At 38.1% G+C, this 16,329-nt stretch overlaps 1 protein-coding gene across 1 annotated transcript in view; it reads right to left on the reverse strand.

Annotated features, from left to right (window-relative positions):
- Nucleotides 1–16,329, reverse strand: part of kif6 (kinesin family member 6) — a 50,743-nt gene that overhangs the window by 6,954 nt on the left and 27,460 nt on the right. Inside the window, exons 13-15 of the mRNA XM_067478937.1 lie at nucleotides 14,522–14,716; nucleotides 6,148–6,250; nucleotides 5,539–5,594 (exon numbers count right to left, since the gene is read on the reverse strand). Of these exons, the coding sequence (XP_067335038.1) occupies nucleotides 5,539–5,594; nucleotides 6,148–6,250; nucleotides 14,522–14,716 (354 nt within the window). The remainder of the gene's footprint in view (nucleotides 1–5,538; nucleotides 5,595–6,147; nucleotides 6,251–14,521; nucleotides 14,717–16,329) is intronic.

Consider the following 16,329-nt stretch of genomic DNA (forward strand, 5'->3'; position numbering starts at 1 on the left):
TAAGCCAGATGTAGTGCTGCATGTTCTTTTCAAATAGTTCAATCTTAGTTTCATTAGTCCACAAAACGTTTTGCCAATACCGCTGTGGAGTGTCTGTTTTTTTTTTTTTTCGTAAACTTCAGGTGTGCAGCAATGCTCTTTTTTAATAAGCAGCAGCTTCCTTCATGGTTTCTGTCCCTAGACACCCTGCTTGTTCAATGTTTTACGTATTGTAGTGTCACGAACACAGATGTTAGCCAGTTCCAATGATGCCTTTAAATCTTTGGCCGTCCCTCAGCATTGTTTCTTTAACTCATTGATGAGTCTTTGTTGTGCTCTTGGGTAGTGCTCTTGACTGGGCGCACAGTTCTTGTTAGAGTAGCCACAGTCCCAGAGTGTCTTCTTATAGATCGTTTGCCTAACTGTAGACTTTCATCTCAATTTGTAAGTCTTTCCAGCTTTAGGTAAACAACAATTCTTGATGAGATTTTTTGAGGTCATTGACTCAAGGGTTCACATACTTTTTCCCCTGGCACTATGAGATTTTTATGGTTGTACTCAGTAGAAATATTTTAGGCACATTATATTTGTCAATACTCTTGACGTAGATGAAGATCACAGCATACTTTATGACAAATTAACATAGAAAACCATGAACTTTCAAAGGGTTAACATACAGTTTCTTGCCACAGTATGTGGATGTTAATATGGACATATGTTTTACATTGTAAAAATAAACTTCTGCAAAAAGACACTTTCTGCTCATACAGTATGTGGAGCCTACTCTAAACACCTTTAATTTTAACAAGCCATCAACTATTCCTACATATTTCCCATAGGGGCTCATCATTGTAAGTGAACAAGCTTCACTTCTCAGAGTCTGGTACACAAGGGCTGTGGTGCATAGCAACAGAAACAACAGTCAGGTCGGGCTCAGTTTGGTTCATTCTTAAAGTCCATATAACTCACAATACTTGCTCCGATGAACTTTGGGTCATTGCAGTGTTAACTTAACCCAGGACATACTGCTGAGCTGCACAATTCCACATTATCCGAATGAACTCGTGACTCTAGTGAGCCAGGAAGCAACATGAGGGAGGCTTTCTGGGATACTGCCTCTCTGGTGGCAGCAACACTGAATTAACATATGTGTAAGTCATTTGTGCCTGTCTGTCTGTCTCTTTGGTTTTCTTTATCTCTTCTCCTCTACTTGAAGTAGGTAATTGCCCAAATGAAGATAAAGAATTTGTGTTAAAAGACATTTATAAAGAAACCACGCTAAAATTATTTGAGCCACATTTGAGACAATTTCTTTTAACACTTAAAAGATTAAGTATCATCTTGACCAAGAATGGGGGTGACGGACATGGGAGCTACGTTTTCATTCAACACCTCTAATAATGTCATACAACAGTTGGATTAGAGCTTTCACTCTATCAGACAGAGAAGATGATGATGACACTAAGAGCATTTAAGACAAACATCTGTTCTGCTGAAGAGACCTTGAGTAAAGCTGGGTCTCTAATAGAGTACTAGCAATTAATAATGAAAAACAATATTATTATTACAGACTTCAGGTTTAACATCAGTTCCACTGGTGAATGCTTTAAGATCAGCCCATCTTTCAAAACTCTTTGCAAACATTAGACTAGACTATTTGGGTTAATGTAGATTGTGGAGATGAGAGCGATGATGTGAAATGTCATAAATGACATATTGCACTCATGATGATGGTGTTTTCCTAATACTATGGCGTATGAATCAGGTTCTGGGAAGCTATCACACAGTCTTGTGGCTTTACATTGTGGTGAGGTGGGCAGCCCAAGTCTTGACGAAGTAAAGGGCATAAATAACAAACCCAACTCTGACAAACGTGGCCCGCCATGACGTACACTTCTTTCAGACTAACATTAATATTTCTGCTTGGGGTGTAATCATTTTTAGTTTTAATAGAAAATGTGGACATTCTCCAGTAGACAGAATAACTCATTTTCCCATCACTTATAGCAAGCCTGCCTGGCCCTGACACAAACATTCCCACAAGATCACACTAGCACCAATATGCTGGACCATAGGTATGATGTTCTTTTTATTCAATTCTGCATCTGATTTATAACAGGTATAACAGGACCTGTGTTTTTCAAATTGTTCAAATTTTGATTTATCAGTCCATCTGTTAAAAGGTTTGAGGGTCATGTAGGTGTGTTATGGTAGCATTAAGATGAGAGATGTCCTTCTGGGTTAGTGTCCTTGATCAAGACACTGAACTTAGTTGCTCCCGGTGAGTGTTGGCCAGCTGCATAGCAGCTCCCCTGTCGGTGTGTGAGTGTGTGTGTGACTGTGAGTGTGAATGGGGGAATAAGTATAATATTTAAAATCTTACAAAACAATGAACCAAAGAAATTCACACATTGATGGACTAACCACACTGACCTGCAGTAGTACGGTACATTTTACAAACTCCAGACTACAGCCAAAAATCACTTAACATTGTCTGAAGCTAGCGTTTGTGCCAGGCCACATCTTGGCACAGTATGTCTACCTGTCAAGGACTTTACCCAGAACACTGGGGTGTGATTGTGTGTGCGAATTGGGGGAATGAGACGCAGTGTAAAGCGCTTTGAGTACCAACAGGTAGAAAAGTGTAGACCATTTACTATCTGGAGTCATGACAACTGACTGTTATTCAGGTGAGAGATGTATGGATCTTTTGTGATATACATAATGAGTCGCTGATGTGCTCTTAGGCAGACTTTGGAAGGTTGGCCATTTCTAGGAAGGTTCAAAGGCCTAGTCTGTACCATTATGTCACCATTATGCTTCAATGAATGCAATGGTCATTTAAATTGTATATTTTGTACTTGCTCAGGTTGCCTTTGTTTTATGTTAGATTTTAATTGAAGATCTGAAATACAAACCTTGCAGCTATTGGTAAAGACAACCTGTTGAAGCAGCAAAACTAGCCACCAGTTAGAAGCATTGCAGCCCTGGAAGATACATTTGCATACGTGTCAAATAGTGGTGTGTGGTGAGCTCACCATTCTGCATCATTACACTTCAGTCCTCCTAAAACCCTACCAGGACAAGACTGTGAGCTCAACACCACAACCTCTTCCAAACCACGCAGGGCTTCCCTCCACATCACCAGGAGGCGTGCCGCCATCTTTAAGGAATGGTTTCAAGCTACAAGCCTCAATAAATATTTGGTGATTCTTTTGGTCTAGAGGTTAAAAATGTTTTGCTGCATGAATACCGCAGTGAGCTCAGAAGCCAAGCACCATACATGCAATCCATCTCAATATCTGTACGGCTGTCTCTTTAAGAGTATGTGATGATTGAATGCATTGGTAGTGTGCAAACTAATATAAATAAATCCTGGACAGACATAATAAAGTTCCCACAACTAAATTTACGAATAACTAAAATGTTGCATATCAAAACGTATAAGGAGAAACATAGAAAGGATTTCTGTTTGCTCGGGTCTGTTCAAAGACAGTGTTGTCTGAGAACATAAGCCAAACAAGGGCCGTTACATAAACCACTGTAATAAGCAGCTGGTAACATTAGCACCACAAGTAAATCACTGCAACAGTCATGTTAAATCTATTGTCTGTTTGTTACAAAGATTACATCCTGCATGGAAATCAAGTTACATACTTCCTGCAATCGTCCTTCTCAAGTGGTTTGGAACTATACTGTCCGCAGCAACATATGTGTTAGGTTCCAAAACAGTTTTCCTTGCTATCTATCTCAAAATCCATGGGTCTGTCAGTCACTTCAGCAAAGGTGCGCAGATGAAAGTGACATAGCAACGCAGATACAAGATTGAGGACTGTACAGCATAAATCCGTCCACATGTGGCAGAGAAATCAAGAGATGCTGCTCACTTTCAGCTGCTCTGCACCTTTCATGCTTTAGAGGATGTGCACTGTTGATGTCTCTATATAAATATATATGTATACGCTTTCATTTTTTTGAGACAATGTATGCTCCTTGAATGGGACTGGATCCTAACATCATATGCTCTGGCCAAGCTCATTACTGTAAACCGGAAGTCTCCATGGGCCACCACCTCGCACTTCCTCTCCTGTTACTGAGCCTATAGCTTCTGTCTCTATTTTGCCAACTGCTTTCATGTATGTATGAGCCCCAGGTACAGTAGTGTAAAATTTCAAAGCTGGGCTTCCAAGTTGGAAAGGAAGCACACTGAATTAAATGTTATGGTACCACTTTCCAGCCAGAGGAGGCAACCACCTTCCACTAAAAACACTGTATCTCATCTAGGAAGAATGCAGCTCCATGTACCTAACAATATAATAATATTTGACAGCATCAAGATGTGTTTTTGGGGATTTTTCCAAATTTGAATAAACTGGGGAATTTTGTTACTACATATTTTTAAAAACTATGTTAAATTAGACAAAATCCAGTTTCTCCTAACTATGGCCAAACAGTAATGATGTCTGGAGAACATATTTAAAGAGATAATATACTACATGCTGTCATAGGTGATTTTTGCATGATGTATGGCAAGTCTAATTTATGGCTGTGTCAGCATCTTACAGACTGACTCCTGACAAATTCAAGGGCGATAAGTGTATGCTTGCATGTATGAGGGTAAGAGGCAAATGCTAACAAACCACCAAGCGTGATCTGCTGCAGTGGCAATGCCAAGTGCTGGTGTGAGGTAAACCTATCCATTTCAATGGCAATTGAAAAATAAGCCACAAACTTACACAGTCCAGGGAAATTCATAAATGCAGCTTGCAGTAATAAATGCAAACCACATCAACCCCTAATAACACATATGAACTGCTTTGAGTTTGATGGAAAATTCAACTGAAGTGCAGTGAAATAATTTACACTTATATCCACTTGTCACAAAAGAGCGTGTCTTTGAGCATCCCTAATGATTATGACACACTATTTAATAAAAGATTTTACAATTAATATTAAAGTCACTTCTAGAGTGACTTTAAATCAGTGTGGGCCCATTCCTAATTATATAATAATAATATAATATTTAAAATCTTACAAAACAATGAACCAAAGAAATTCACACATTGATGGTCTAACCACACTGACCTGCAGTAGTACTGTACAATTTACAAACTCCAGACTACAGCCAAAAATCACTTAACATTGTCTGAAGCTAGGGTTTATGCCAGGCCACATCTTGGCACAGTATGTCTACCTGTCAAGGACTTTACCCAGAACACAGATTCATCATAAAACTGTCCGGGACAGCCTAGTAAAAACTACAGGTTGGAGGGTGGGTGGAACACAGAAGGCTTCTCAAAGGTTCAGGAATGTGCTGAACGACATTTCTACACTCCAGGGAGACAGAACCTCAACAGTCTGTTCATTAGCGTTTTCCAAGCAGGTAAGCTGGTGTTAGTCAGGACAGACAACGCCAACAGAAGTTATCACTGCAACAGTTTGTTTTCCGATAGGGTAACAATGAAAAAAACAATTAGTATATAAATGTATATGTTCACAGCGCCAAAATTATTGTATTGTGATTTCTGGCAGAAAACTTCTATAGTTGTAACAACTTACTAATTTGTTTTTTTGCCTCATTTAGCTGCTGCCCAAGTCTTCTGGCCTCTGCTGACCTGTTCAAAGGATTGTTAATGCATTTAGAAAAGTGATAAACTCAACATGTTAACATAACAATAAGCATGCACAATGCAAGATATTGTATTTTGTAGAGAGTAAATACATAGAAATTACCAGAGATTTAATCATTTTAACACCCAGCTGCCCCTGTGGCTGCTAAAAAATCCAAAATAAAATTAAAATGGACCACTATAACAAGACTTTCTAACATTAATGACAGTTATCATTGATATACTTTAATATGGTGCTTTTCTTTACACTTTGGTTTTTACCTCCGTAAGTCATGAAGTGAAATGAAATGAAGTTATATAATGTAAAATACACAGTATCTGAGGAACAACATGTGATGGGACAGTCAAAAACAAGTTTTTATGGTTTGATTTAGTTTTTAAATAACTCAAAGGTCTATCTGTGACATGAGAAAACAGCACTGAACTAATGTCACACTATGTAAATGATAATACGAGACTGGGCAAAGTTAGGTTTAGGCCATTGTCACAATGGGAATGAATCACAACAGTGTAATGACTTGACCTGCTGGTCACTAACCTCTGTTTGAGAAGGGTTTTGTTGTCTTCAACGGTCAGATGGTCCTCATGTTCCCTAATGAAAGTCTCAAAGGCCTCTTGCTTTCCCATAGACAGCTGTGGACCTGACAGAAACAATCCAGCAATTAGGCACAAACCGTATTCTAGTGCTTCCAACAATCAGAAGCACCAGGTCAAGTCTACCATATAAACCATCGTAACGAGAATGCGTGCTTGTCACTGAGCTAAAGCAAACCTACTAATAAATCTAAAGAGAAATTTAGTGGCAGATCATGCTGGGCAGATTTGAACAGAGACCTGAGCTGTACATGTTCCCACATCCCCAGGTACTTCGACTACAATGTGGCAGCCAGATGCGAGCTAGAGCCCCATTGATACAGTGGACCTCCCACCTATTACTAATTATACAACTGAAGGACTATTAGACTGCCATTCAAGATTTAGAGCAAGCATAATCACAAACATAAACAGCAATTCTGAGCATGTCAGCATTATACTGAAGAAGCCCCCCCACCTTATTTCGGCAACTTGCCATATATGTAAGGGAAACAACCGAATCTTGGACATGAGATCCTGCTGATTGTTTTTAATGGGCTTGTTATTTTGTTTAATAAGCATCTGTATTGAAAGCATTATTTCTCTTTAAAGAAACAAAACAAAACACAACAGTTTACACACATTACGCAACATATTTTCGTTTTACCTTTACCTGACATTTGCCGATGATGAATATGTAAATAGTGAAAAAGGAAGACATTAAATACATCATTTAAAGAATAACTCTGGCCATTATCTAAAACATTTTACTGTCCACAGACAGAAGCTAAAGCCAACAAAGATTTTCTCTACTCTTGTTTTGTTTGGTTGTCAGTATGCAGCCTGGATTAGCTTGTTTGTCTCTTTCACATAACTCTGTTGTTGTAGAAATATATCAGCCAGACACACTGCTTTTAAACATTGTCTAATCTGATTTGATTTGCTGCAACTCCACCAAAGATCAAAGCATGTGCAGTTGACTGTCTGGAATACTAGGAAAGGCTGATTTGGAGCAAGTGGGTCAATTTTTGTTAAAAATATATCCACCACATGTTTTGGAATGAAAAAATATATCATCCAGTGGAGCATCCAGTGGAGCAGTGTGTCTGGCACATCTGTTTTTAGTATTTTTTGGACAACATTGCAGGTCTATGGCACAGACAAATAAATCCGGGCTGCAGAAAAGCTAGATGTGAGTACAGAAGCTTCAAAGTTGGTTTAACTGTCTGATATAGTGATTGTTGAAAGCACAATCAATTTAAAAAATGACAAAAGACCCTTAATATTATTCTTTAACTTCAAATTTTAAGTTTTAAACCTAGTTCAAATAACATGTGTCTTAAAGTACAGTGATTCCCGTTACTGCTTGATTTGTTAATAATAAAATAATAATTATACAGTCACTATAGACATAGGTACAGAGTCTTAATTATGTTGATCTACTTACATTAAACATCTCATTCCAATGACTCAACATGAACAATAAAACTCTCGTGGACTGGCAAAGCTACTGTAGAGTAAATAGAAAGCTAATTATTTTTTATTATGCGACTATTTTTCCTGTGAATACATTTCAGAATATATGCTATGATAAAGGTCCAAATCTCTAAAGAGACCAAAATGATATACATGAATTAATTAGTTAAGAGAAGAGAAGCAATTACAAAATACATTTATTTATTAATTGAAGCACGCACTTAACTTGACTAGTGGCTCAAGTTTTTATGGCAGTAACAGAGAAAATTAGTTTTGTGTTTTCAGCAAACTATGATTTTAACAGTGCAAACCAGCTTTATGTTGCAAGAGTTTCAGCATTGTTCACAACACCTGATTTCACTAAAATGTTAAATAAATGCATTCCTTTTTAGACAAGGTGGTTCTAGCCATAATGTACGCAAGACATTAACTACGATTACTTGTAGGACGGTTAGGAATTTTGTTTTTCTTTATTTTGGGAAAGTTCTGATTCAAACCATCAAGCATCTCATCATCATATGTTGCAATAGCCAACCTCAGCAAATCAGTTTGGGGGCTTCTTGAGTACTGAGCAACATTCTAGGAATATCTAATAGTGATATGACAACATATTACATTGTACTAACATCATTTGTGGGATAATGAGATCACATGGAACTTAGGCCAACTTTCCTAATTCTTCTTTTTCATGCTTCAAGTGCTGACAAACCACATGGGTTTTAAAGCGGAGGAATGTGTCATGACTATTGTTGATGCTTCAACAAATTTGGGAAATTAAATACCAGCAAACTGAAGTATGATCACTCTGTTCCATCAACTTAATACCACTGAAAGAAGTCTGATATCAACTGTTAAATGTTTGCAGAAAAAGGCAGAACTTGTTTGCCTTACATAAGAGCAGCAATATTTCTGACTCCAACCATATTGTTACTCTAGATGGCATAAGTCTGGCCTCCAGTACTACTGAAAGGAACCTTGGAGTTATTTTTGACCAGGATTTGTCCTTTAACTCACATATAAAACAAATCTCTAGAACAGCCTTCTTCCACCTACGGAACATTGCCAAAATTAGGAGCATCCTGTCTCAAAGTGATGCTGAACAATTAATCCATGCATTTGTTACTTCTAGGTTGGACTACTGTAATTCCCTACTTTTCGGGTGTCCTAATAAGTCTCTAAAAAGCCTCCAGTTAATCCAAAATGCTGCAGCAAGACTGCTGACTGGAACTAGCAAGAGAGATCATATTTCACCTTCACTAGCTTCTCTCCATTGGCTTCCCATTAAATCTAGAATAGAATTTAAAACCCTGCTTCTTACATATAAAGCTCTGAACAGTCAGGCTCCATCATATATAGAAGACCTCATAGCACCATATCATCCCAGTAGACCACTTCGATCTCAGAATGCAGGCCTACTTGTGGTTCCCAGAATTTCCAAAGGTAGAATGGGAGGTGGAGCCTTTAGCTATCAAGCTCCTCTCTTGTGGAACCAGCTCCCAAGTTCAGATTCAGGAAGCAGACACCCTCTCTACTTTTAAGTCTAGGCTTAAAACCTTCATCTTTAATAAAGCATATAGTTAGTTATAATTATGCTGCTATAGACTTAAACTGCTGGGGGACCCACCTCTTCTTCTCCCTCTCTCCTCTACTCTCACCCCACAATTGTCACTACTGTATGACATTAACTCTGTGTGTTTTCTCTCGTAGTTGTCCTTCTCTGTCTCCCTCTCTCTGTCCCTTTCTGCAGGTGTCCCCGGGCTTTGGAGCTGTGTGTTTTCCAGCGTGCAGCTACTGGTCCTACCAACCTGCCCGATGCTTTTGTTGCTTTTTGTTGCTCTTTTCTTTTGTCTCTCCCCTTTCCACTCACCCCAACCGGTCAAAGCAGATGGCCGCCCACCCTGAGCCTGGTTCTGCTGGAGGTTTCTTCCGTTAAAGGGAGTTTTTCCTCTCCTCTGTTGCCTAGGGCTTGCTCCAGGGGGAATTGTTGGGTTGCCTCTATATACTTGTATAGTCAGGACTTTGTTCTGTAAAATGCCCTGAGATGACTTTGTTGTGAAGTGGCGCAATATAAATAAAGTTGAATTGAACTGAATTCATATAGGGTCCCCCTGAAGGAACAATAAGAGATTCTAAGGTGTCCCTGTTGTCTCAGGTTTCTGCTAAGATCACAGAAATGTGTGAAAGGCCTGGTGAAATCATTGGCATCTCATTACATGTTTGTGAGATTTATGTCAAGCTGTACCTCCCCCTGTAAGTTTCCTTTTAACTCTGGCAACCTTAATACAGTTTATGACCAACCTGAATTATGACACTAACATCTTGTTCATCCATTAGCTATCTTCTTACACTATAAAACAATCTTAAACAAGATATTGCACATCTGTATCTGTAAAATAGGACAATAAATTAACAAGAACCATCTGTGAGGAACCTGATGCCTATATGTAATATCCAGAGCACATATTCTGCAAGGAAATTTAAATATTGTAATGCATGCAGTGTGTTCATAAAGAGGCAGTGGTCATTACAAATGAATACAGCGTAATGTTTTATTCTGATAAAAACTAAAAACCGCGTACAGAAGAATGTATTATGGAAAGAGTAGAGCTGATTTTACGCTTTTCAATCAGCATGAATGGTTCTCCATTTACGGTTGATATTCAAAGAAGAGCATTTAACCATCAGATTAAACCTAAATTAAAATTCATAAACCTTCAGTGACCCATCCAGTGTGAGGAAAGGATAAGTGTAAGCATTTTTTTTTTTAATTAGTACAGAGTAAAGAACAATGATCTGGGTATATAGTCTAGTTATATCCAAGGGGGTCATGAAAATCCACATTCCAGATGTGAAAATATTTCATATAATACAAAGTACTTCATTTAAGAACTGTGTCAATTGTCTGATGTATTTGTAGTAGCACTGTGTATTTAAGTGAAATTCAATGCATAACTAAAAATAATGGCCTGCAAACATTTTTGATACCTCAGCATTTGTTAACAAAACAAAACAAACAAAGAAAAACATACCAAGAAACAAACAAACCCTGACACCAGGTGTGCTTCAGGGTTGAAAGTCAGAAACACAAAAGCATAAGTAGAATCTTCTCTGATCCTTCAGAAACTGCTCAATGTTAAAAGCTTTCGTTTCCCAAAGTACAGCACCTCTCTGGACAACATCAAGCTTTCCCTGCTGATTAACAGCTGATGGGGTTGGGAGAGTGTTCTGCACACAGCTTTGGCTGCAAACTGAGCACAAAGACACATTTCTCATAGAGTGTGAGAAAAGTGGATGAACATTCCAGAGTGGACATGTAACTGCTAACAATAGACTGCAAAATCTGGGACTTTTAAAGGGGGCAGCACCTTTTTCACAACAACTGGACAATATATAGCACCAATATGTATCTGCAGCAGTCATCTGCACAGCATTTGCCCCATTTATGGATTTCCATGTGTAGCATTTCTTTACACTCCAAAACAAATGATTTAATGATTGAAGTGTGGCCTACATTTTGGTACGTGGGGAAAGAGAAGAAATTAAGCTGAATGATTAAAGCAAAATTAGTAAATGTTAACAATCTCGAGTCGTTCACTCACTTTGCAGGTCAATGAGTCAGAATGTGCAAAAAGTGTACTGGCATGTATGCCGGCATTTCAAGCATTAAAATTAAGAGAAGTGTATTTAGTCTAGAAGCTAGTTAAAGGGATCAGTAGCAGCCTTTTTTAGGCTGAAAAGGATTTGGACAAACATTTGGAGAACCCCTTCATGATTCACCAAGCCCACACATAGAGTTAATCACTTTAACATTTTTGACATTTCTTGAACTTTATACATTGCATTTTTAAATCAGTGTTTTCCTAGCGTTTGTGATACTAAAGACAATCAGCCCTGACACGGCCTGAGTGGCCTGAGTAGATGTTTTAGTCGCGTATGCACTCCACACATCTCTCTTTTAGTGTTAAATCACAGCAATGCTCGAATTCCTAAAATCTGAAGGGATGTCCTGAGATTTATGAGATGAAATGTACTAGAATCACTTGTGCTGTAGAGGTGAAACTTGCTGTTAATGCTGGGAGCAGGTAATAAATGAACACATAGCAATTATAATCTTTACTTTTTGTGAATATCATGTACGAGACTTTTTTTTTAACCAGGTAAATCTGTTTAAGATTTATTCAGACTCATGTGCTATGAAAAAAAACCTTACCCTCTTGTGATTTGATATGCTATGAACAGCTACAATACCTAAAAACACAGAGACACATTTATCAAATCTTTTTCAATGCTCTCTTAGTTTTTAGTGCGCTGTAGGGCAAGCTGAAACTAAGTCTTGGGTCAGGTGACCCAGATGATAATGTTCACTTTATTTCTGTCAGCAATTTCATAAACCACAGCTTTATAGTCATCCGCCATTGTCCCATCCATGTATGACTGATTCGCTTACTAATTCTAACTGGACCTAGTTCAAACATGTGTTCGGTTTTTAATAGAATCCTCTCTCAGGGACCCTGTTTGCAATTACCACTTGCTTGCCTTATTACCGCACAGGGCACCATTACACAAAAATGTCAAAGGAGATGGGGGAGTTGTGGTTAGCAGACAGCAGCACGGCCTCAGTCTGATGAGTTGCTGGCTCATACTTCTGTGCCTATGGCTATGACCAAGCTCGTTATGAGGGCTAAGGTTTATCATCACACTTAAGTCTCCACTTAACCAAAATGAAACTGGAATAGACAGACAAAATGCTGCCACTGCCTAGGGAGCATATCTTTATTTTTAATTAACATTTATTTAAAGAGGGACCATGTGCAATGTTAAAACATAATGGTTTCCATCCAGTTAGCTTAAAACAAATTTTCATCTGCAGTCCCCCTGGAAGGCCACATCAAAAAACCCGATCACAATGTCCAAACAAAAGCAGTCGACAAAACGCCAATGATCAACAAAACAAGAAACTCGATAAATAATAAGAAACATAGACAGCAGCACACTAAATAGCAATAATACTCATCAGTGGTTATATAGTGTCTTCTAGCAACCTAATCAAATTGGCTTTAAAAATATTTTAAAAATTTCAATTCTGTTTAAGTCTGTGTGGTAGGACATTCCCCTGAGTTGTAGCTTTCGCACAGAATGATGACTGTTTTTCCTTCTCTTTTCTCCTCTTTTCATGATAGTTGTTACCTTTACAGCTTATAGCTCAGATGTTTTTGCATGACACAAGAGTGTCATCAGGATACATCGGAACAACTACCCTATGATACTGTTGTGGAAAATTATTAATATATAGACTGAACAGCTGTTGGGCTAACATTGATAACATTGCAGCACACCCGCTGTACATTTCATATTAGTACAGTAAGTTCTTTGCGCATTCGATACAGTCAATTGTATCAAGTGTACGACAAAAGCAAATGAATTAGCCTTGCTTTACCAATGCTTTTTGAGGAGCTGCTTTTGGACCCTGATCTCTGCATCATGTTCCAATAAGTATTATAATTTAAACTCACAAGCTTTTCATCAGCAACAAATTACAGGTTTAATCTACTGCACTGTCTAAAGTTGCTTTACTGACTACACTACACATTTGAGTGACATCCAAAAGGAAACTCCGAAATGCATGCAATCCCACTGATGACATTGTTCAGAAATAAGCCATTTTAAGGAGCTTTGGGATGTCAGAGTCTGTGCCATGCAGTAAAATCCAGAAATCAAGGATTTTTTTCAGGCCCCAGAGGAAACCTCAACAGGCACATTGAAAATCAGCATGACCACAAGTTGCCCACATTCCAATGGAGAAAGATCACCTGTCTGCATTCTAGTCACCCAATTCATCACAAATTCATAGCTTCTTCCAGCCCCCCCCCCAAAAAAAACACTGACATTTAATTGAGTCTACATCTGTGAAACGTTTATTTACTTTATACAGTACTTTATTAGTCCCCATGCAAGCCTTTTTATCATTTAGTAGCAGTCAACCATGGTCCAGTGCCATGGACCAATTCCATTTCTGTGGAGTATTACCTTATGCCTAACATTTTGGGTTCGGAGGGAACTCTCACAATCACAAGAGAAAACACACTAACTTCCAAATAATATAGAAGACAATTTGGCCATAGTTGACCCTGGTATACCATGGACCTTCTTAATGTGAGAAGACAGCAAAAACCAGGGCACCAACATATGTTTAAATAGTACAATCATAAATTTATTCTACAAAATTAAAAACAAGAGACAAAAGAATAAATAAAACACAGTGTCCAACTATTCAGACTGTCTCGGATTTATGCCTCTACACAAATACAGTACAAGAAAGGTGGTTATGATATTTGAGAAACTTTTAAAGGAGAAAAAAAAGTCTGCTAAATCTTTTGAAAACTGAAACTGTGTCTCTATTACCCTGAATACTACACGTTGTGGACAGCTTTCTTTGGAACTACTTTCTGCCGAAACTACAATGACATGGTTTGCAGATTTTGCCTCAACCATATAGTCAAGTTGCACAATATATGTATAGATTGACTAATCTTTCTTTTAAAGGTCATGTCTATACATATCAGGATATGTAAAACATGAAGCCCCCCACGCTGAGGGGTGTAATGAGTGTTGATTGCTCTTAGGCCGGAAGTACATGTATTGTTTGCTTGCTGCAAGTAAAACTTAAAACCCTGGGGTAACAGAGCAATTAGGGTGATCATACTAATGCTACATATCCAAATAAAGTAACAGTTGAATCCCTTTTTGTGAGTGTTATATCTCATCCTGCTCATGTATCTGGAGCCTTTTGAAAGTATTATAAATGTTAGACAATCTAAATGCTTTATAAAGATGTGGAAAAACAACACAGGTTCTCAAAGTACCTCTTTTCATGTACATTATGGCTCGTCCTGCTTGGCCAGCTGAGATGGCATCTGTGCTCGCTTCCATCAATGGTGGCTGTGATGTCATCAAGGAATTCTCCGGGACCAGACTCTGGCCATCAGTGATGTTAGCAAGCTGAGCAGCAGCATCTTGGGCTCTTTTCTTCTCCTTCTTCAACATCTTAACGAGGATACCTTTAGACATTTAGTTAAGAAGTTTTTTAGGTCTTTCCTTTGGGCAGCAGCTCAAATTGATCCTTAAAATGTCACATGCATGACAGAATTAATGACATAATTTAGTTTAGCCCAGGAAAAAAAATAATAAATATATAAAAATATATTATAGAGTTTTTTTTTTTTATTATGTTTGACTAAGCAGAGCTAGGCTATTCTCAGAAATATTCAGAACTGATGGGATTAGTTACTTACTGACTGCACTATGAAAGGCAGCAGAAAGTGACAACATACTGAAAGACGTTAGTATACACAGTAATTTTCTACAGGCAGCAGGCTCCATTGTGGGTTTTAATAATGCCAGAGTACTGACATGTGCGCAGAGGCTGACCTTACAGGCTTGGGGAGATGTCATGGTCTGGGATAAATCAATGGAGAGAAGAGAAGCCAGAGCCAGAGAGGCTGCTGAAACCCTGCCAAGATTCCACAAAATCTTCTGCCACTGATGAGGTTGCACATGTATGTATGTCTGATTGAGTCCAAGTGTAAATGTTTCAGTACATCTGCGAGTGCTTGTGTGAGTACATTCATACTCAATTCAAGTTGTATTCAAGCAACTTTTATCCTCTAAATAATGCTCACCTAATAGCAGAGCATAATATCATTCAGTGACTTCAAATTTGAATATGAAATTGACACATGGTTGTAAGTGCTAAACACACCAACTGTTTGCTTATAACTTTTAATATGAAATAGAAGACGACCATCTATTTCTGTTAATGCCAAGAAAGCAGAAGACTGCTAGCAGAGGCATTTGCATTCACTGGTACTAATGTGGGGGTGGTGGTCCTTTAATTGTATTAGCTAGATTACATGGAAACATTTCAAATGAAAGACATTTACATAAAATATTTACGATTACGCTTAAATTTACTATGGTGCCTCTAAACAAGGTCATTAATCCTAATCCTAGTTGCAATGGAGATGCTCAGTGGCCAAAGGTCAGACTGTGTTTGTATTGTGAATGTGTTTAACTGTGTGAATATGGTCAGGGCCTTCTTGAAAATAAGTAGCGACCTCTTAGCAAGTTATCTGATTTACTATTACAAGAAATCAAAGGTTGTCACAGGTTAGCAGGTGAAGGGGCTAAGGTTAGCTAAAGTTGTTCCTATAAGAAGTGTGCCTGTTAAAAACACATACCTGACTTTTTGATCTTTGTATTTATTATCTGGATTAAATATAGCCTTATAAAATATTCATTCATCTGTTTTCTACTCTAGATGTGTGCGTGTCTGACAGCCTAATCACAACACATAATTTAGAGTCATATTAGTGTGTTTTTCAAACATGATTCTATCATGAGACTTGCAGACTTTTTGCCAAGGCCAAACTTAAACTCTGGTGGTCAGCAGATGATTTAGGATGTTAAAAGTAACATCCTATTCCTATTAGCCAATACAAAGGAGATGTCAGTGGGAATAATAACATATAGAAAACAAGTCACCAATTGTAATTTAAATGAAACCAGCCATGCAGTGCGCTCAACATAGCCAAAAATCAAACCCAGCACAATTAAAAATGACCTATACAAGCCAAGACTTACTAAGAAATCTGTCATTGCTCTTACAGTTCAT

This window comes from Channa argus, chromosome 16 (assembly GCF_033026475.1).
Source record: "Channa argus isolate prfri chromosome 16, Channa argus male v1.0, whole genome shotgun sequence".
NCBI classification, from domain to species: Eukaryota; Metazoa; Chordata; class Actinopteri; order Anabantiformes; family Channidae; genus Channa; species Channa argus.